Genomic DNA, 20,654 nt, shown 5'->3' with positions numbered 1-20,654 from the left:
AAATGTAACCTATGCAGTACATAAAATGTGCTGTAAAGGCCTTCACATCAGTGCAATGGTTTTGGATCTGTAGCCCACTCGCTAAGCTAGCCTTTGCTTAGCTAGCTTGACTACAGCGCCACCAGTATCAGACAGTTCAGTTCAGTTGCTGTTTACTAACTTAGCTACTTACGCTTAGCTACCCACACAAGTGTTGCGAATGAAAACTTGTGTCTGAGGCACATTTGCTAAAGGTTTTGCAGGATTCTGCCTTTCAAATGAACTAATTGCGTCGTTAACAGAGTGTGAAAACAGCAATCCGTAATCTCCCATAGCTCCCCCACTCTCTGGCTCTTTTAAACGCACATGGGAGGGGGGGCTGCCACACCATGTGGAAGATTGGGGTTTGATTCCCGGTGTGGGTGACTGTGCTGGCCTATGCCAATAAGAGTCCCTGGGCAAGACTCCTAACACTGCACTGGCCCACCTCTGTAATGCAAGTAAGCGTCTGCTAAATGCCATTAATGTAATGTAAATGTAGTATTATTACCAACCCTACCGCAAAGTGTCCTTTAAGCGATGCTTTTTTTAAAATTATATATGTGTGAGGAACCTTTCAAACAGTTTAAAGAAGTACATGTACAGGTTCTTCAGGTTAAAGGATTCTTCACAAGAGTGCAGTCTTTACTAACCAACTGTAGAAGAACCCTTTTTAAAAATTGAAATGTATTACTGAATTTCTAAGCACAAGAAAGCCAGCATGAAGAGCCTAAGGGCTCAATGTCTTTCTTGAATGTTCATTTCAGGATCAGCTTTGACGAGGGAAGGCAGTGGACACGTCACAGCTTCTCCGCAATGCCGCTGTTCGTAGACGGAGTTCTGGTCGAGCCAGGCATGGACAATCAGATTCTGACGTAAGTGGGCGAATAAAAGTGGCTTGTTGTTCAACACCTGTCTCCTGTAAGCGGTGACACACATACAGTACATACACACACACACACACACACTCTAATTCTCTCGCTTTCACCCACACTTTCATGCACACCCATGAAGGCTCATATACTGCTGACAAGCTGAGATTAATCAAAGCCGTCCAACACTCCGAGGTTTCCGAACGCTTCATTAACGGCGAAAGGTTAATTATTTTTGTGAGGCGTGTTGGAGCCGTTTAAACTGACAAGACTTGTCCTAAGTCGGGCTCTCTGAGGGAGTTCAACTGGTTCACAGTCCTCATTGTTCTCTTTTTGGGCACTACTCTGTTAACACAGTCCAGCTGAGGACCTTGTTGATGTGGGTTATTGCAAAAGCACTGCCTCGGACAAATGACTTCAGCTCGGAACGTTTCTGCGTCAACAGGTTTTTTGGACACTTCAGCGATCGGTCGGAGTGGCAGCTGATCAAAATCGACTACAAATCCTTGTTTACCAAACGCTGTACTGAAGGGGACTTCCAGACGTGGCACCTGCATAATCAGGTACAAAAAAAACTTTAACCTGTTTTGCTCCAGGAATGCCATAGCATCTTTTTCCGAGCTGGGCGAAGACATTGTACTGTAGTGTGTAACTATAATGACAGGAAGTAGTGTAGTAGTGTTTTCCTGTTCTAACACACCCATGTTAGAACATGTGTAGGACAGTCCTATTCTAGGACCAGCATTGAGAATCGGGCTTCATGGCATTTAACATTTACATTTAAGGCATTTAGCAAACGCTCTTATTCAGAGCGACTTACAAAAGTGCTTTGCTATTTACCCACAGAAAAACCTCAGCTAGTTTGAATAGGCTAGAAATTCAAAGATACCTCTAAGTTTAGACACTACTAAACACAAGACAATAAGGTGACCATAATACCAAGTATAGTGCTATTCGCCCAAGTATTCTCTGAAGAGGTGGGTCTTCATTCTGTGTTTGAAGACAGCGAGCGTTCACCCAGGGGAAGTTTGTTCCACCACTTTGGCGCCAGGACAGGAAAAAGCCTGGACACTTCCATGTCTTCCGTGGATTTTGAGGGATGGCGGGTCGAGCCGAGCCATACTTGAAGCTCGAAGGGCTCTTGGTGCAGATCAGCTTTTGATCATTGCTATCAAGTATGGAGGGGCTGGTCCGTTCTTGGCTTTGTAGGCCAGCATCAAGGTTTTGAATCTAATGCGGGCAGCAGCTACAGGAAGCCAGTGAAGAGAACTCAGCAGTGGAGTGACATAACTGAGATTTCATAGAAAAAAAACACATGAGGTTATATGTAGATCCTTCTATTGAATAGTCTCCTAAGTGCCTTACTCAAGGGCCCAGCAGTCTCAGCTTAGCAAACTCAGATAGTGGACCCAAAACCTGGTATTCAATAACCTAGCCCTCTAAATACTAAGCAACTATTGCCAAAACATTGGCATTTCTACAAATTAGGGATGAATATCAAAATCATATCAATTTCACCAGCTAATTGCTTGTTATTGAAACTGGACAGTTGTTTGGACTGGCCAATATTTGAAAACTGATATTTGCTGTATTTATGGCACCAAACATGTAGGCAATAATGGGTTAATGCAAAATATCTGCATTTAATTCACTTTACTGCATTTGTGACCCTGCAGAAATAACAGCTACATGTAACTGTGATGCTGGTCCAGCCACATGTGGGCCCAATTTCTACATCTAGCATTGTTTATGCATCAGCATTAGCAGGTATGTCCAATCTCAGAAATGAGCAGCTCCCATGTCAGCGCATCCCTACACCAAATAGAAAGTGCCTAGTGTAAGAAGGTCTACAAGAAGGTCTACATATTTGTTGGGTGGCGAATTATTGGCCAAAATATTAAGCATTTATGGAATGGATGAAAACATTTATTCAATCTTAAATGTTGTTAAGGTTATAAAACATACAAGAAACTAACAATTAAAAAACTACTAATACACAAAAACACAACTACTAAACTACTAAAACACAACTAATAGAACCAGTGCTTTCTCCACATTCAACACAAAATGCCACTTTTAATGACAACTGCAGTCTCAGAATTATTCAACCCCCTCATAACAAGTGTCTTCAGTACCCCTTTTGCGGTTATAACCTGCTAAAGAGTGACACCAGCTTCTAGCAGCGTTCCCGAAGACTCCCGTAATCTTGAGTCTGTGTGCTGCAACCGCCTTCTTCTCTTCAAATCCCACCAAAGATTTTCTATGAGGTTCAAGTCAGGCGACTGTGACGCCCACTCCAGAATCTTCCAGGACTTCTGCTGAAACCAAGCCCTCACAGAAGAAAGAATCCTCAAACATCTGAGGCCTTTTTATATAGCTTTGTTTAGATGGAAGCTGACTTTTCTTGTGCTTTTGAGTCAGTAGACCCTTAACCTTGAGCGTTTGAACTATGCTTCCAGCTGTATCTCTAGGAACTCTCTGTGCTTTTCCTTTCTGTTTTATATCCTTTTTGTTTTGCTTGTTTGTGCAAGGAAATGATCTCTTCTCTGACCTTTTTGGACAGCTCTCTTGACTTGATAACCTCCTAGCCAGTCCATGTATTTGATGCAACCTGATGCAACTAATAAACTGATTTGCAGATGTGCTCTCTAAGAAGGGAATCTATTAAAAGGGTTGAATAATTCGGAGACTGCAGTAGTCGATCAAAGTGGCATTTTGTGTGTAATTAGGAGGTTTCATTGGTCGTGTTGAGCTCTTTAAATGGCTCTATAGTTAAATAGTAATTTAAATGGTTTATTGTAAGTAGCTGAAAGTTTGTAAATGGTGGTAATAAACCTAATTTGCATTATTAATATTAATAATAATTTAGATTGTAACTGTCTCGATGAAGACTAGATTAAATGTATACATTTTAAGGTAAAGATTCTCCACCAGTTGATCGGTATGTAGGAGCCAAGACGTTTCCGAAAGAGTTTTTTTTCTATACAACATATAATCACAATATACAGTATATGTGTCATGTAAAACTTTTAAAAAAGACGAATCTGCCATGATGTTCCATATCTCAACTGAACTACAGGAGGTCCACAGCCAATGAATCCCTGTTGATTCCCGTGGAGAAGCTCTAATATCTTCAATAATTGAACAGATACATGTGCTGATCAAAGCACTGCTTGAACCTCTATGATTGATGCATCAGCCAGTCAATTAGAAGCCTCCAGTGAAGCTGCAGTAATCTCCCCCACCCCTAATTCCCTTGTGTTATTCATTTTGCCATACTTTTATAACACTTTTTTCTTTCCTTCAGGGTGAGCCATGCGTGATGGGCCAAAAGCAGATCTACATGAAGCGTCGGCCGGGCATGTACTGCATGCTGGGAAAGGAGTCATCCAGGATCCTGTCAGCCGAGCCCTGTATATGTAGAGCTCACGACTTTGAGTGGTGAGTGAAAGCCGACTCGTTTTAAAAGCACCTTCCATAAGATTGAATGGTTTCTCTCTGATGCTCAGCACTGTTATTAGCCTGAAGATATATGCAGGCTGAAGCCACAGCTATATCCTTCAGTGAAGCCATCCAAAGCTGACAAGCAGGGCGGGAAAGAGCTCTGAGAGCAAGAGAGATGGTTGTATTGATTTTATTGCATAAGGGAGGCAGCTCAACCCTAACAGAGCTTCAGTCGTAAGTCATTTGAGTCATGATAAAGTTTAATATGTACACTGCCACCCTGCACTTTGCTTTGCTCATAGACATTGAGAGATATACATCCATACTTTACCATTACTAGCGTGTATTAAAGTAACAAGCAGTTTTACTATCTTTCCTTTTTTATTCATGGTTGTTCAAAGCTTAATTGGATAGTCTGTATATGGTTAGTGTGTTACAAACTAAATGGTGAATCCCAATACCCTTGTGTTAGCATTAGCATTAGGACTTAGGGGTTAGGGTTATATATATTTTTTTATTAGATTTCATGGCAATGTTAGATAATTATGGTTGACCATCAAATGTTTGTTATTTTTTTTCTCTCCCATAAAGCCTGAATATATTTTAGGAATTTATAAGCCTACTACCCAGTCTTGCTTAACCAACTAACAATGCTTTTGAATAGAAACATTGAACAAAAGTAAAACCACATTAACAGTAATGTATGTGCATACATTGTCTTCATAGAAATGCAGCTGCTGTGGAGAAGAGAATCAGATATTTTGGACATCACAGCATTGCAATATTAGCTAATACTAGTAATAATAGTATTCAGGTTAGCTGATTCGCAATAGTGGTAGCATTAACACTAGGATTCAAACTGGGGCTAGGATTAAGACTGTTTGTTGAGGTTAAGGTTTGCGTTAGAACCATTATGCACAGGTACCCTTATGCACAGGGACAGGTATTAGACGTTTTATCTAAATTTAATAGATGTTGATTTCTTTGCATTTTCATGGCAACTGAATTTAAACAGATGTAGCAGTTTGGGTGCAAAGCTTGTTAGGTAGGTAAAATTGGCAAAACTGTCAAGGCATGTCAGATTACCCTGTACCCAAACCCTAAGCACAGAGTAGTTTAGTATTTATAGTTGTTCATTGTTTTTCTTTCCATACAACCTAAATAGGTTCTGAGTGGAAATAGGCCAGTCTTGGTTAACCAACTAACCAACTAATATTGATTAACATTACATAACATATAATACAAAGTTCAAAATGCTCCTATAGAAATGCAGTTTCTGTGCAATCAGAAAACTATGCATCAAAAACTATGGCAGGTCTAACTCCCAACACTAGCTAATAATGTTATAACAGTGTCATTATGATGTTACAATATTGTAATATAGAACATATCATCACTGTTCAGTCAAAATAGTGACTTTACAGGAAAAGACAAACATGTTCTTAACTCTGAATTAAAGTCAGTGTAAAATAAGAGTTAATTCCAAGTCATTTTAAAGAATTTCTAGTGGTCCATTCATCCGGAAGTATTTATGCAATGTACAGAACAACTGCAGGGTTCAAACGATGAAACATAAAAAGTTAGACATTTAGACATGCTAGTGGTTTTCACATAAAACAAACACCTCCTTAAGGTTTATTGCAACTTTAGCCACAATTTAAACCCCTTAAATTAAGTTTTTACAAATTCTATTACCAAAGAATAACCTCATAATTTTCTACAGAAGACCCTGTAGTAACTGAGTAATACACTTTGGAGTATTAAGGGGTTAAGTCTCCCTATGCATTAATACTTACGACACATGAAAGCCTTTTCATAACTTAATTTCTTCACAAATAAGAAAAGTGCAACTATTCTCATTTGTCTATACCGTCATTCCTGTGTCAGTCTGTTAGCTGGACGGAAGGAAGCGTTTTGGTGTGATTTTGCGCATGATGAGCGCTGGCAACATCCGTGACAACTTGCAAAGACGAGCTACTAAACAGATTTAATTTGTATGCAAATTTTACCCGGTTGTGTTTCTTTTTTTCTTTTTTTATCTTCAAATGACAGCATAGAGCAAAGCATTGGTACATTTTTAATGTTAATTCTTTCTGTACAAGGTCAAGCTGCAGCAGTTTAATTTGAATCCATTAGCTTCTCCGCCAGTACATTTTTCCCTTTTCTCTGTATCCCCCCGCTGGCCAAAATTGATACGACCCATCAATACGTGTCGCATTTTATGATATAAACATGTGGTGGGAAAGCAAAGCAATTTTACTGGCATTTCCAATTAAACTGGACAGAACTTTTAATTGACTTTGAAGTGGATAAAAGGCATTCCGAGAAACATTAATAGCCGTAATTATTCTGATGGACACAGCGTAATGTCAGTTTCCAGCCTAATAGCCCAGATAGATTGAGCTCGTATCTAATATTCTACAGGGCTTGGTAAACATGTATTTGGCCCGAAACTTGTTTGGAATGGGAATTGCTGTGAAAGAAAAGAGGGTTTCATTTTCTCTTTATTATCAGTTTAATAGAAATTCTAGCATTGTTTTCTAACCCAAGATAGATTGCACTGAACCTAATATGAATTCATTTGTGTGGGTTTCAGCATGATTCATCGATTGAAAGACACCTGTTGTCCTTAATGCTAAGGGCTATTTTATGGGTTTAGATGCCTCCATTGGCTGAGAAGAATGCATTACTGGATCCAAAGCTTTTCAGTCAACAACCACATTAGTTTAGGGAATTGTGATGAAACATAACCCATGCAACGTACACTATATGTCCAAATGTTTGTGGACACCCCTTCTAATGAACGCATTCCGCTACTTTAAGTTGCACCCATTTCTGGCAGGGATGTTTAACTGCACAGAGACACACAGCTTGTCTAGTCCCTGTAGAGAAGTACTGCCAATAGAATAGGCAGATAAACAGGAACATAGGTTGTTGGACATAGGCTAGAGGGGTGTAAAGCCCTAGCAGCACTTAGATGTGGAGCAGTGGAGCTTGTGGTCTCTGGGAAGATGAACAGTAGAGACAGCTGCTCCCACAAAAGCAGGATGAACTCTGTTTTTATCATTTCAAAAGAAACAAAGAAATAAATCAGTGTCCCAATACTTTTGTCTATGTAGTGTGTGATGAAAACATTAAAGGGAAACATGACTGTTTAGATGTTAAGGATATAACTGAATACAAGCACAGTACTCTGATTGGTTGATTTATTTATTTTTACTGTTACTTTTTTACTGTTTTACTGTTGTCTTACTTATGACTCAGTTTTAATAAATTTTGATCATTTAAATATGATTTATTATCTCTTTTACACCCAAAAAATAAGGATTCCACATAAAAGAGTTGCATTCTTTGAGGGTTGTTCCCATGCTGTGAAAACATTTTCTACAACAGCATGTACAAAAAGTACTGCATTTTGTTTTTGTTGCTATATATAGCTGCTGGTATGGTCAAATATAAAAAAAATAAGAAAAAATGGTTCATGTACTCAGAACTCAGCATCTAGCTGGTTGAAAGAGTTGTTAGCATAGTAGGGGGCTTGCAGTTCACTGTGATTTTTCTACCATTATGTTAAGGAATATAAACGTATCTGGATATCTTGGAAAATAGCATATAGTCTGAGGAAAGCTTGAGACCACTCTACTTTCTCAGTCCTAGTTTGAAAAATAAAAGGCTTTTTGGAGTGATGCCATAGAGGAACCACGTTTTTGATGTTTGTTTTTTTTTTTGGTTCATGTAATGCCTTCATGCAAGTGTAGTGGAGCTGTGCTTTAACTCAGAATTCAGAGCCAGGAATCATATCTTCATATTGCAATGGCACGACTTCATGTGGTTAAAAAAAAAGTAGTGTAACTGGTTTTAATAAATTAATAAATCTTAAATATCTTAATCTCTTCAAAAATTAAATCTTAATAAATTAATCTCAAATACATTTAATACTTAGAAATACTGGCTAAATATTGAAACAAGACAAGACCAATTTTCACAATCACTTTTAAACAGGCTCTTCCAGCCCTGGTCCGGGAGTACCCTCTGCCCTGTGTATTTTGTTGTTTTTGACTGCCCTGATCCAACAAAGTGGGAGTAGAACTGGGTATGCATAGCCAAATTTCACTATCTGGCTTGTAAAACTTTACTTTAGTAACAATAGTAACAATTTCTTCCATATATTAAGTCTTTATAGGGACATAATATATATGTAAACATTGAAAAAGGATTTTTTAAAGCAAGGCTAAAATTGAAGACTAAATAAATGAATAGCTTACGTCAGTAATCACATAAGCTACAATGATATAAAGGTATTTATAAAGTAAGTGGCATTGCTTTGATCTAAGGGGCCTTAAAGTAAGTGACAGGTTCCATTTCTAACAGTTTTATGAAGCAGAATTCCCAAGTATTAGAAATCTTAAAGCATTAAAATTCTTCACAAATATGTCTAATTAGTAATACAATACTTAATGATGATGGATATTACAAAACCTCTATATACAGAAACAGCTTCTGTCTTGTTCCAAATTGATGGGATTCATATATTAGTCTCAATATGTTCTTTTAAACACAAACATGTTATAGTGCTTAAGTACAGCTGATTTGTCTTGTTTAAGTAACATCAAATAAACAGTGTTAAAGCCTAAATGCAACCCAATCAAATACATTAATTTTATTCAAGGTTTCTCAAGATTCTCAAGGATTTTTGTTTGTTTTTTGGTTTTTACTGAGCTGGGTAAAAGTGCTATTAGTTACTGTGAACCAGTGAGCTTATTTCTCTGTACGGTTTTAAAATTAAACAGCTTTCATTTTTTTGTAGTCCTGCACTGTAGAAAAATGGTGTCTACAATATACATTTTCATTTAGGCATTTAGCAGATGCTCTTATCCAGAGCGAAGTGCTTCATTGTTTACTTAAAAAATACCCTTAGCCTACATACTACTAAACACAAAAGTCATGTGATGACCACAATACTTGACACTACACTACACTTGCCCAAGTATTCTCGGAAAAGATGGGTCTTCAGCCAGTGTTTGAAGACAGCAAGCAACTCTGCTGTTCAGACACTCAGGGGAAGTTCGGTGCCAGGTGCCAGAACTTTAGTAATTAAAAAGTATCATAGTAAAATTAGTAGTAATTTTGCTGTAACACAGTTGGAAGTACTCTAAATGTCTGATAGTCAGTTGACAGAATTTAAGAATTTTTAATGACCTTAAATACTTCTTAAGTTAACAGGGCAAGTTTCAGTTCAGTTTTATAGCAGTACATTTACTAGCAGTACATTTTTTGAGCATAGAAATTTTTGTTTTTACAGTGCATTTAAAATGATTTTAACTGAATACTTTTTATCTATCTATCTATATATATATATCTATATATATATATCTATATATATATATATATATACTTTTCTTAATATTCCTATAAATATTATTATTTAACCTTTTTTTATTATCATTGTTTGTCTCTACTTTGGAATCTTAATTAGTAGTGGCTCTCAGCTGCACTGCAAATAAGGGTCTCCCTCAATGTTGATGTTGATGAACTTGAAAATAAATATTTTAATATGGATACATATTTGATGAACTTTCCCCAGTTTGTTCTCAAATTAGAGGAACAGCTTGACTAAACAGGTGTTAAAGAGAAATGTAAAAAAAATAAATAAAAAAATCAGAAAAGTGTTTAAAAACATTCAGATATACAGTGTAGAGCAGACCTGTCAAAAGTGACAGGGTTCTATAAATGCTTTGGGGCTATATGAGCAGACTGATGGGTGGATGGCTGAACAGATGAGCCGATGATCAGAACGACGGAGCAGAGCAAAGGGTGGATTGTCTATATATGTCTGTGTGTGTAGGTGTGAAATGCATGCATTAATGTAAATCCCTGGAATTCATTAATCCTTAGTTAAATGTGGATACAGGTTATACTGAGGGATTGAAAGTGCAGCTGGGTTTGTGGCTGATGTTAATAATAATCTATTAATATAAATGATATAAATACAGGTAAACGTTGAGATGTGCATGTGTGTGTTGCAGTGATTATGGCTATGAGCGAAGAGGAGATGGGAACTGCCTGCCAGCATTCTGGTTCAACCCTGCTACACTGTCACGAAGCTGTAGCCAAGGCCAAAACTACCTCAACAGCACAGGGTGAGTTAAACACACAAATACGCTAGCATTTAGGTTTGATTCAGGGTTTTTATATATTTCTTCTTGTTTGTATAAGATAGAAGAATAATATAAAAAAATGTCCAAATTTCAGCATCGTTTCCTAATGATTACTTAAACCTGCACTAACATAATACAATCATGTTATACCTGTGTAAACATAAACCCTAACCATAACCTTAACCTAACCCTAACAGTCTTCAAGTTCTTGTTAGGGGGATGTTCTCTAGATCTTTGAGAATTTTAGGCTATCTTGCAAACGGGGTTTTATTTGCATTTCTTGCAATTCTACCAGCAGTTTTCTTGGAAAGTTTACTAGGTCTTCCAGATCTCAACTTGACGTCCGACATGTTGAGAAAAACCTAAAAAAATACACTGCTCTTTTTAACATCATGCCTTTTGGAAATCAGTTAACCTTCTGCTCACTTCATTGTTCACAATAATATGGTTGGAAATTCACACATACAAATGCAACCCATCATTCACTCCTATTATTATTTTATACCACTGTAAGTGCTCTCACATTCCAAATACAGCAAATATGTTGCCACAGTATTGAGCTGGGACGCCTGCAGTACCTCTAATGCAATGCTCAAACGAAGCGGAGGCCTGCTATTACAGACAGCAGTTCATTGTTATATTTACCTTGTTTAAAGAAATGGATATTCACTGTTAGCTAAATAGGCTACCACCAAAACTCGTGACCACATAACCAAGTGATTCCAAGGAAAGTAGCAAGTTATCCCCGGTGCCAGCGACTAGCACAACTACTGACAGTGGTAATGTTTGAGAGAGAAGCTCTAGATGACCTTGTCCATGACCAAATGTAATACAGGGCACCTGTACAGGGCTTAAATACAGTTAAATACTTTTTAAACTCTTAAACGTCATGACTTATTACATCCTAGACTGTCAGAAAAAAGGTACCCCGCCAGTACCATGGTACAAACAAATAAATGTGCTGCCAGAGATGGTCCTTAAGGTCCAATTGTGCTCCTTAAAAATACACTACATTTACAGCACATTGACCGGAGCACATTTGTACCTTTTCATAGCTCTTTTTCTAACATAAAAATAATATGAAACAGCCTGGAGTCAGGCAATGTGTGTATGGAAACAACTGCAATGGAAAAGGGTGCATATTTAGTTCTTTTTGAAAACTAAAGGTCCTACCGTATTAAAAAGCTGGGTACCAACCCAGTGATGGTTGATTATTTTATTCTCAGAGAGTGTAAGGATCATTATTCAGTAATTACATGGAAAAAACAGTGCACACTGGCTGAGTTATTTTTAGGCTATAGGCATGAGGAATGAATGCAAGATAAGTTTCTGTGGAGTTCTGTGAAGTTTCAGAGGCTCCGGAGCCAGCCAATAAGAACATTTGTGTAGAGAACCAAAAGAGGTTCTTCCCTGAAAGATCGGGAGCATAGACTTAGGGCAGGAACAAGCTGATTTTGAAATTTCAGAGCCAGTCCAATGCCTTGTGAATGTCAAAATAGAGATGATGACTGTGGTCAGATTGCAAGGGAAAACATGTCCATTGTTAGTAGTTCAGGGGAATTTTAACTCTTAAGTCTTAGAAGACATCAGTGTACAGGTGGTACAAGGAAATGATAGGTTACCAGCAGCTGTTTGTGACCTCTGGCTCTTACAGGTAATACAACCTGAGAAAATGTGTTATGGACAGAAATGGCTTGTGTTTCAATTACACTCAAGATTTTGAGGCTTTTTTATGGGAAACCTGTAGGCGTGGACTTGAAATCAGTGGCTTTTACTGCTTTACTACTGACTTCTCATGACCACTCTCTGGCAAACCAGTTAGGTTGCTTTAGACAGATGTTAAAAAAAAGTTGGCCATAGTATACAACTACATACATACACACACTCTTGTATAAATAAATGTGTCACAAATGAATACTGCTCTTTACACTCACATGTCACATTTACAAACACAGTTCTTTAGTAAACCAAAGGTGGTTTTGTATGGCATTGCTTAAAGTATCTCAGTAGTACCTATATTTTTAAGAGTTTACCGAAGGTGCTTTGCTGACATTTAATCTTGATGTGTCTGGTTATTCAAACTTTTTATACCAACCTATTATACTTTTGCTGTGTAGGTTTTTCCACACATTAAAGATATTGCTCTTAAAAGGATGCAGTTGGCTGACAATTGATAATCATTAAAAAGGGCCATTTTGTCTGGATATAAGACCTCTTAAATCAAGTGGTGAGACTGTGACTTTGAAGAAATGTAATGAAAATTATAACAAAGGAGCTTTATAAGGAAATTAGAGATACAAGATTAGAAATAGTTCTATTCCTAAATAGTCCTTTTCGGAATGTCTGGATATCCCATTGGATCTGCATGCTTCAAAACATAGCGTCAGAGCCAACAGAAGTGAAATCACAGAGAGGCCACCAACCTAGTCCACAATCTGACATTGTTGCAATAGTCAACAATATCAAAAGCTATGCAAATAACAGACCAAGAAGAGTGTCCAGAAAGTAGCCATTACTGATGAAAGATCATATTAAAGCAATCTGGCCTTTAAGGTTTGTGGTCAGATCAGACAAACATAAATGTGTGGTGTAAAGCTAACTTTGACCATTCTTTCTTTAACATCATTACTGAAAAGGGAAGTATGGGGGTGGCAGCATTATGTTATGGGGATTCCTTTTCTTAGCAGGGAAAGAACATCATGATAGTATGGTAGGACAGTGGCCTTCACTGCCTTTCCCATGGTTTTCGACTCTTTGGCTGGGCAAGCACATCACACTACATTAATAAGAGTCCTTGGGCGAGACTCCTATCCCTACGTTCTCCTACCTGTACAACGTGATTCAAATGTACGTCACTCTGGAGAAGACTGTCAGCCAAATGCCATAAAGGTAAGAATGAAGGATGGGTGGATGATGCAAAATATGGAGAGATGCTGCAAGACAACCTGCTTCAGTTCAGCTTGGGAGAAACATCACCTTTCAGGAAGTTTTGAGGACCGATCCTCCGGAGGTGGATGGATTCCCTTTTTAGGGGTCTTGGTTCCTCTCAAGGTTTCTTCTTCTCGAACTAAAGTTTTTTATTACCACTGAGACACAGATCACTGAAAAGTTTCTTTGTGACAACATTCGTTTAAAAAATTTAATGATTAAAATGGACGAAATATTTTATAATTTTCGTTACTAATTTTTTTTTTGCTCTTTTCCTTCCAATTTGGTGCTGCCAATTAACTTACCCATTCATAGCTCCCCCTAGCACTAGCAATGTTTTCAACACCAGGAGGGTAAGGACTTAACACATATCTTCTCTCATCCGTGTGAAGCCAGCGAATTGCTGCCGACACTCTTGGAGGGTCCCCAGCAACTCTGCCACACCAGATGCCTGTGCCAGCCAACTTCATTTAAGATCAATCCATCTGTAGAAAGCACGGCCAATTGTGCTCTCTCAGATTCTGGCCGCTGATGGCAAAGCGGCTTGAAACCACTGAGTTAAAATGGAGCTCTTTGAACCAATCACTTGCCCTTTCTTCAACAACCACCATTCTAGAAATATAGGATGGTGATCCTAAGCACAAGGCCAAACTCCCATAGCAGTTGTTGAACAAGAGAAATGTGTATGTTCTACATTGGTCAAGTCCAGGTCCAGATTTAAATCCAATGAAGAATCTATGCAACTGTTTGAATACTGTGATCTACAAGTGTCATTCAGCCAATCTGAACAAAACTGCCAAGGAAAATGTGTGAAAACCACTCACAAACAGTATGCAAAGCTGGTCAGAACTTAAACCAACATTCGTGAAGCTCATCCTTTAGCAAATACACATTTTGGATGCATATGGTTGCAAATATACACTCAGTAAGTGATGATCTTATTTATGTATTTATTTGCACAAAGGCTTAACAAGCAAGGATTTGTAGTGAGATTAGATGCATTCCCTAGCTGGGCTGTCATTTCCAATTGTTCCACACACACGCACGTGTTCATCCCATCTCAGAACCGACTCCTTATTTATCATAAATATAAACACAAACACAATAACCCACTCTGCCTGACGTTTCTTGGCATTTAATCTATACAGCTAAGCAAGTTGCTGAGTTGAAGATTTCATGTTAACATTGTGGAGTGTAAAGGCTTCTTTTAAAGGTACAGTTTAACATTGAGTAGCATAAGCTGGTCCTTCAAGGAGACAAATGAGGACTGAGATGTATGAGAAGACCGAGTGCTCCAAACTTCTGTCTGTTCGCCTCAATTTGCATCAGTTCTCTCTTCTTCGGACATAAGGAGGTGCCTGGTGATGTAGACGTGAAACACCACCCTTCATTCATTCCATTTCCAGTCCAAAGGCTTTTTAAGTACAAGTTACTTATTATTTAGCATTCAAGAAAAAGTAGGAGAAAATGAAACCCTCAACTAAATCAAAAATAACTCCATATGGTTCAATATTTAATATGACCACCTTCATCCTCATGTTAGCTTTCATTCTTTTCAGGATACTTACTCTTAGCTATTCTAGACTTCCAAAGTTCATTCTTAAGGCTATTTTATGTGCTAATAAATTAGATTTATAAAACAAATATATGATATTCAGGGATCTGTTAATGTAAATGTTACGGATATGGACGGAGCATTTATTTTATCTGCATTTGTACATGTTCTCTCAAAGCTTACAGATACGGTTCTGTTATCACTGTTTTAATGTTAATGTAAAATATGGATATGGGCGGAGCCTTCTGTCCATACTGTGCATTTATTTTGTCCGTATTTGTACAAGTTCTCTGAAAGCTTACAGATACGCTTCTCTGTAATTACTGTTTTAATGTTAATGTAAAATACGGTTATGGGCGAATCCTTCTGTCCGTACTCTGCGTTTATTTGTTTCGTATTTGTGCACAATCTCTGAAATATTTCGCATACAGACGGAACGAAGCAGTACCACTGGAAATCGTGGGGGCAGTGTTGCCAATAGTTTTAAGTAAAACACAACCACTGTCATATGACTACGACGAAGAAGAAACTTGTGGCAGAACTTTCTGAAGAGAGTAATAACTAATTTAATTTAATCTGATCTATATGTTACATCACTGGGGAACATCTTTTTTGTACTAAGTACAACGATCCCTCATCACGACCTCCTCCACCGTCGCCATATTGGTTGTTGGTCAGAAACCTCTGACGCCGAAATGCCCTCCAGTAGGATGTTTTGCTCAACATTTATGCCAATGCAAAGAATGCGTAGTATGTGGGCAGTGGCGGTTACATAGTTCGAAACAGACATGTTCATTTCTGTACATGAAGGGAGTATAAATTAGCCTTTTGGAAGCATTTTCTGCTTCAAGTGATCCCAAGCATATTCAGTAATCTTGAGGTCTGGATTCTGGATTATTTCGTGAAAATCAAATATTTGTCTTTTTAATCTGTTTACTTTTCTCAGCAATTTCCTGATGAGCTCCATGTTACCTCACAGGGGACAGCTGGACTATTTCAGCTCCTGTTTACTTTACAAACTACTGTTGTAATTTTCAGTCGAAATTTACTTATTTGTAGCCAAAATAAGTAGCCAGAATAAGTATTTTTTATGGCAATTTTGAGTGTTAATAAAATAAATGAAGGATGGTCTCTGTCTTAACTGAGATAGTCTGAAGTTGACTTATTCAAGTGTGATTGCAATCTGATGTCATTTTTGCCATAATAACAACTCAACCACCTACTCTGCTTGAGCACAGTAATTATGTCAATTAAGGTTTTTTATTTTCATACGCATCTCTATTTCAAACGGGGTTCCTTATGGAACCAAAAGTGGTTCTTTTATGGAATCAATTAATGGGACCTTTTAAAGCACCATTTTTAAGTGTTCATAATTTAGGTGTAATTACATAATGGTGTGATTTCATGTAAATTAAATGTATAGCGAATAACTCTAGGCTAGGGTTAAGGGTATTGTGGCCTTGCTTGGGTAATGGTATCTGCTGCAGCTGTAATCAGGGTTTTAATGTTCATTTTGTGCCAGAGTTCAGTGATACAGCACAAATATATAATATTCAGGTGGCTGTTAATTGCAACATGATCTCTCATGTGCAGACGGATGCCCTCGTGGGGGACAGTACATGAAGAAAAAACTGAAATATCTCCACTTTTGGTGTGAATTATCCAGTGACTATGCATTACAGGCAGTGAGACTTCATTGAAAGGTTTAATGAATTCACGCTCCCATGATTTAAAAGTTGTTTGTACAGAGTCAAAACAGGTGAGGTGATAGAATACAGAGACCGACATGGAGAGAAACACTAAATTTCTAAGCTAAAGGCTGTAAAATATCATGGCTTGAAAGACGAAATAGATTTTCCTCTGTGTGTTTGATCTTAACTACTTGAGTGTTCATAGTAGATGGCACCCTGATGATGGCTTTTAGCTGCAGGGACTTGGTGGCTGGTAAGGTAAGGCAAGGTAAGGCAAGGCAGGTTTATTATAGCGTGTCATACACAGAGGCAATATAGAGTTCTTTTACATAGATAACAGCTTAAAAAAGGTTCAAATAGAGAATAATAGAATAAGAAAGACCATTATATAACTAAATGTGCATTTCCTGAAGGTAAAACCAGTGCTTGTCAAGCAAAATATAAAGCAAAAAAAGGTTAAAAAAGCTATTTAAGATAGATAGACACAGACAGACAGACAGATTGACATCTGTACAAACTGGTAGTGCTATTCTTTGGTAATAGAAGTTTGTTTTGTCCCGTTAGCGATCTATATGCTAAGCAGGTTAAGCAGTTTTTGAAGGATAACAATTTTATATATAATAACAATTTTCAGCATCCTCACATAGTCCTCATCTCTTAGCAGATAAATGGAAGCCATTGTGGTGGTTATGGAGCTTGGAGGCGGATGTAAATGCAAGTAATTTTTTTCAGAAATCAATAAACAAAACAAAGCAAACCAGAAACATGAATAACCACCAGCAAAACTAACCAAATTAACAAACACACAGGACACATAAAGAAAAGAAAGGGAAACAGAAAGCTAATATGCCACACATGCACAAGATAAGATAAGATAAGATAGTCCTTTATTAGTCCCGCAGTGGGGAAATTCCCAGTGTAACAGCAGAAAGGGATAGCAAGACACTCAGTTACAAAAATTTGGATAAATAATTTACACTATATAAATAATATAAATAAGAATTAAAAATTAAAAGAGCAATAACAATATTATTTACAGCAAAAGACTCTTAATTGCACATTGGGGGTGGGATATTGCACATAGTATTCCCTGAATATGAACATGTGTGTGTAGTTAAGTGTGTGTGTATGTGGTCCTCTGGGAGCAGTGTTGTTGTGTAGTCTGACGGCAGCAGGAAGGAAGGACCTGCGATACCGCTCCTTCACACACTTGGGGTGAAGCAGCCTGTCGCTAAAGGAGCTGCCCAGTGCTGCCAGAGTCTCATGCATGGGGTGGGAGCTGTTCTCCAGCATGGATGCCAGCTTGGCTGTCATCCTCCTGTCTCCCACCACCTGCACTGGGTCTAAGAAGCACCCCAGGACAGAGCCGGCCCTCTTTATGAGTTTGTCCAGTCTCTTCTTATCTGCCGTCGAGATGCTACTGCCCCAGCAGACCACTCCATAAAAGATGGCAGATGCCACCACTGTGTCGAAGAACGTCCTCAGGAGTGCTCCCTGCACTCCAAAGGACCTCAATCTCCTCAGCAGGTAGAGTCTGCTCTGGCCTTTCTTGTAGAGTGCAGCAGTGTTGACTGACCAGTCCAGTTTGTTGTTCAGATGAACACCCAGGTATTTATAAGAGTCCAAACTCTCGATGTTCATACCCTGGATGTTCACTGATGGAGGGGGGTGTCTGCACCTGCAGAAATCCACCACCAGTTCTTTGGTCTTTCCAGCGTTTATCTGAAGGTGGTTCTGCAGACACCAGTCCACAAAGTCCTGAATAAGTTCTCTGTACTCGCTGTCCTCCTCATTGGATATGAGGCCGACGATCGCTGAGTCATCAGAGAACTTCTGGAGGTGACAGGTCGGTGAGCTGTACATGAAGTCAGCAGTGTACAGGGTGAAGAGGAACGGTGCCAAGACCGTTCCTTGAGGGGCTCCTGTGCTGCTGACCACCAAGTCAGAGACACAGTCCCATGCCCTCACATACTGTGGTCGGTTGGTGAGGTAGTCCAGTATCCAGTTTGACAGGTGACTGTCCACTCCACAATGTCCCAACTTGTCCTTTAGAAGCCCTGGCTGTATGGTGTTAAAAGCACTGGAGAAATCGAAGAAGGTGATCCTCACAGTGCAAGACCAGGCAAGGAACACTGAAACAAAGGCACTACACAGACAAACGCCTGAAGACGATAACAAGAGGACAAGGCTACAAAGGAGGCACACTAACGACAGTGCGGAGACAAGGCGGATACATATGCCATACAATTATACCATACTTAGATACTTTGATTTTCTTTACATTGATTTGCATTTATTTTTATATTATGTAAATGGTCTTTCCTAATTCTAATATAATTCTGCAATGAATGGACTTTACTTAACATTCTTTACTGACAGCTTGGGGCACCCATGTGGCATAGCCACCTAAGATTGGCCCTCTAGGTGGGTAGAATGGCCCTCCCACCATCAATCAGTGCAGTGCAGGTATGTGTAGGCATCTATTAGCTGACAGAATTGGCAGTTAGTGTTCTCCTCCAAGCGTGTTCAGCTGTTCAACGGAGTTTTGGGAAATGATTAAAAATTCAGGGGAAAAGGAACAAATTTACATTAAAAACATTACAAATGTTCAGCATTTGACAACGATTTAAAGTCGACCGATAGTTTATAGCGATATTTGGGGATCTGTTTATTAAACTCCAGAAAAACATACACGTTTAGGTGGTGATGGGCTGCTGAGCTAAAATATCTGCATTTTATTCCTTTTACTGCATTTGTACTCAATGCAAATCTGAGTGGATTCAGTCACAATATCTGCATTTTATAAATGTTTATGTATTAGCATTAGCAGATAAGTACATAGAAAAATCCAACAATTCTCCATATCAATGCAAATCTAGGCCAGAATTTAAACAGTGTCTTTTTCCTCAACAAAAACCACACTGTACACAAAACTCTTCATCTAAATTGAAGCACACTTAAACATGCTCTGGAAGTACACAACGTACTCTCTCAGTCTTCTGAGAGGTAACTGGAGCCCTACTTTAGTGTCTCCTGTTTTTCAAGCTGATGTTGAAAGTGCGAATGACAGCTGAATCACTCACAGCAGTAATGGCAGAAGCAATGATGGAGCCCCTTTGTTCTTGTGTTTGTCAGCTACCGTAAAGTGGCAGCAAATAACTGCACCAAAGGGGTAAAGGAGATGTACACAGCCCGGAAACAGCAGTGTCCCAACCGGCCTCCGCGAGGACTACATCTGGCAACCCGGGACAACAAGCTGACAGCTAACCTGGGCAGCAACGTCACCTTTGTAGTGCAGCTGGAGGAGGTACGTTTGTGGAAAAGCTGGAGTATGTATGTCTGTGGAGAATACTAAAGAAACTAGCAAACACAAAATTACAGGGTCGATAAAAAGTTCAGAGACAATAATAATAATCATACAGATTCATATGCAACATACACTTTATTGGTCTGCTTCGGGCCAATTACTACCAATCAAGCATCATTTGAATGCCACAGCATGTTTGACTATTTTTGCTGACCCAGTGCCTCCCTTCATGGCACCAATGTATAATTGAAAATATTAATAATAAACAATAAATCAATAACTAGATACCGTAAATAAATAACTGCAGATTGTACAACCTGTAGTTTGGACACTAATATAAGCAGATCTATATTACATTCAAAAAGCTATACACTTACCAAGCACTTTATTAAGACGACCTGTACACCCATGCCAGTGGGCGGCAGACAGAATTTCTGGATAAGAGCTATCAACAAGACAACCCTGTTGAACTTTGGGGTAGAGGGCCTACAACAGCAGGAGACTACATACTATCTGGCTCCAAACCAGTTGTCTGGCTATATAAATTCAGGCCTTGTTAAAGCCGCTCATGTCTTCACTCCTGACCACTTCTCTTGCATCCAACATGTCGACCATGTCGTTGTAACATGACAATCAATTATTTTATAATATCAACATTATTCACTTGATCTGTGAGTAATG

General features: G+C 38.6%; 1 protein-coding gene across 1 annotated transcript in view; it reads left to right on the top strand.

Annotated features, from left to right (window-relative positions):
- The window catches only part of sorcs3a (sortilin related VPS10 domain containing receptor 3a), a 353,899-nt gene that overhangs the window by 280,281 nt on the left and 52,964 nt on the right, over positions 1-20,654 (top strand). Inside the window, 5 exon segments of the mRNA XM_072656688.1 lie at positions 786-893; positions 1,336-1,453; positions 4,198-4,331; positions 10,361-10,474; positions 19,802-19,973. Coding sequence (XP_072512789.1) covers positions 786-893; positions 1,336-1,453; positions 4,198-4,331; positions 10,361-10,474; positions 19,802-19,973 — 646 coding nt within the window.

This window comes from Salminus brasiliensis, chromosome 15 (genome assembly GCF_030463535.1).
Source record: "Salminus brasiliensis chromosome 15, fSalBra1.hap2, whole genome shotgun sequence".
In the NCBI taxonomy this organism is placed as follows: domain Eukaryota; kingdom Metazoa; phylum Chordata; class Actinopteri; order Characiformes; family Bryconidae; genus Salminus; species Salminus brasiliensis.
The sequence above is the reverse complement of the archived record's forward strand: the minus strand, read 5'-3'. Positions and strand labels throughout refer to the sequence as shown.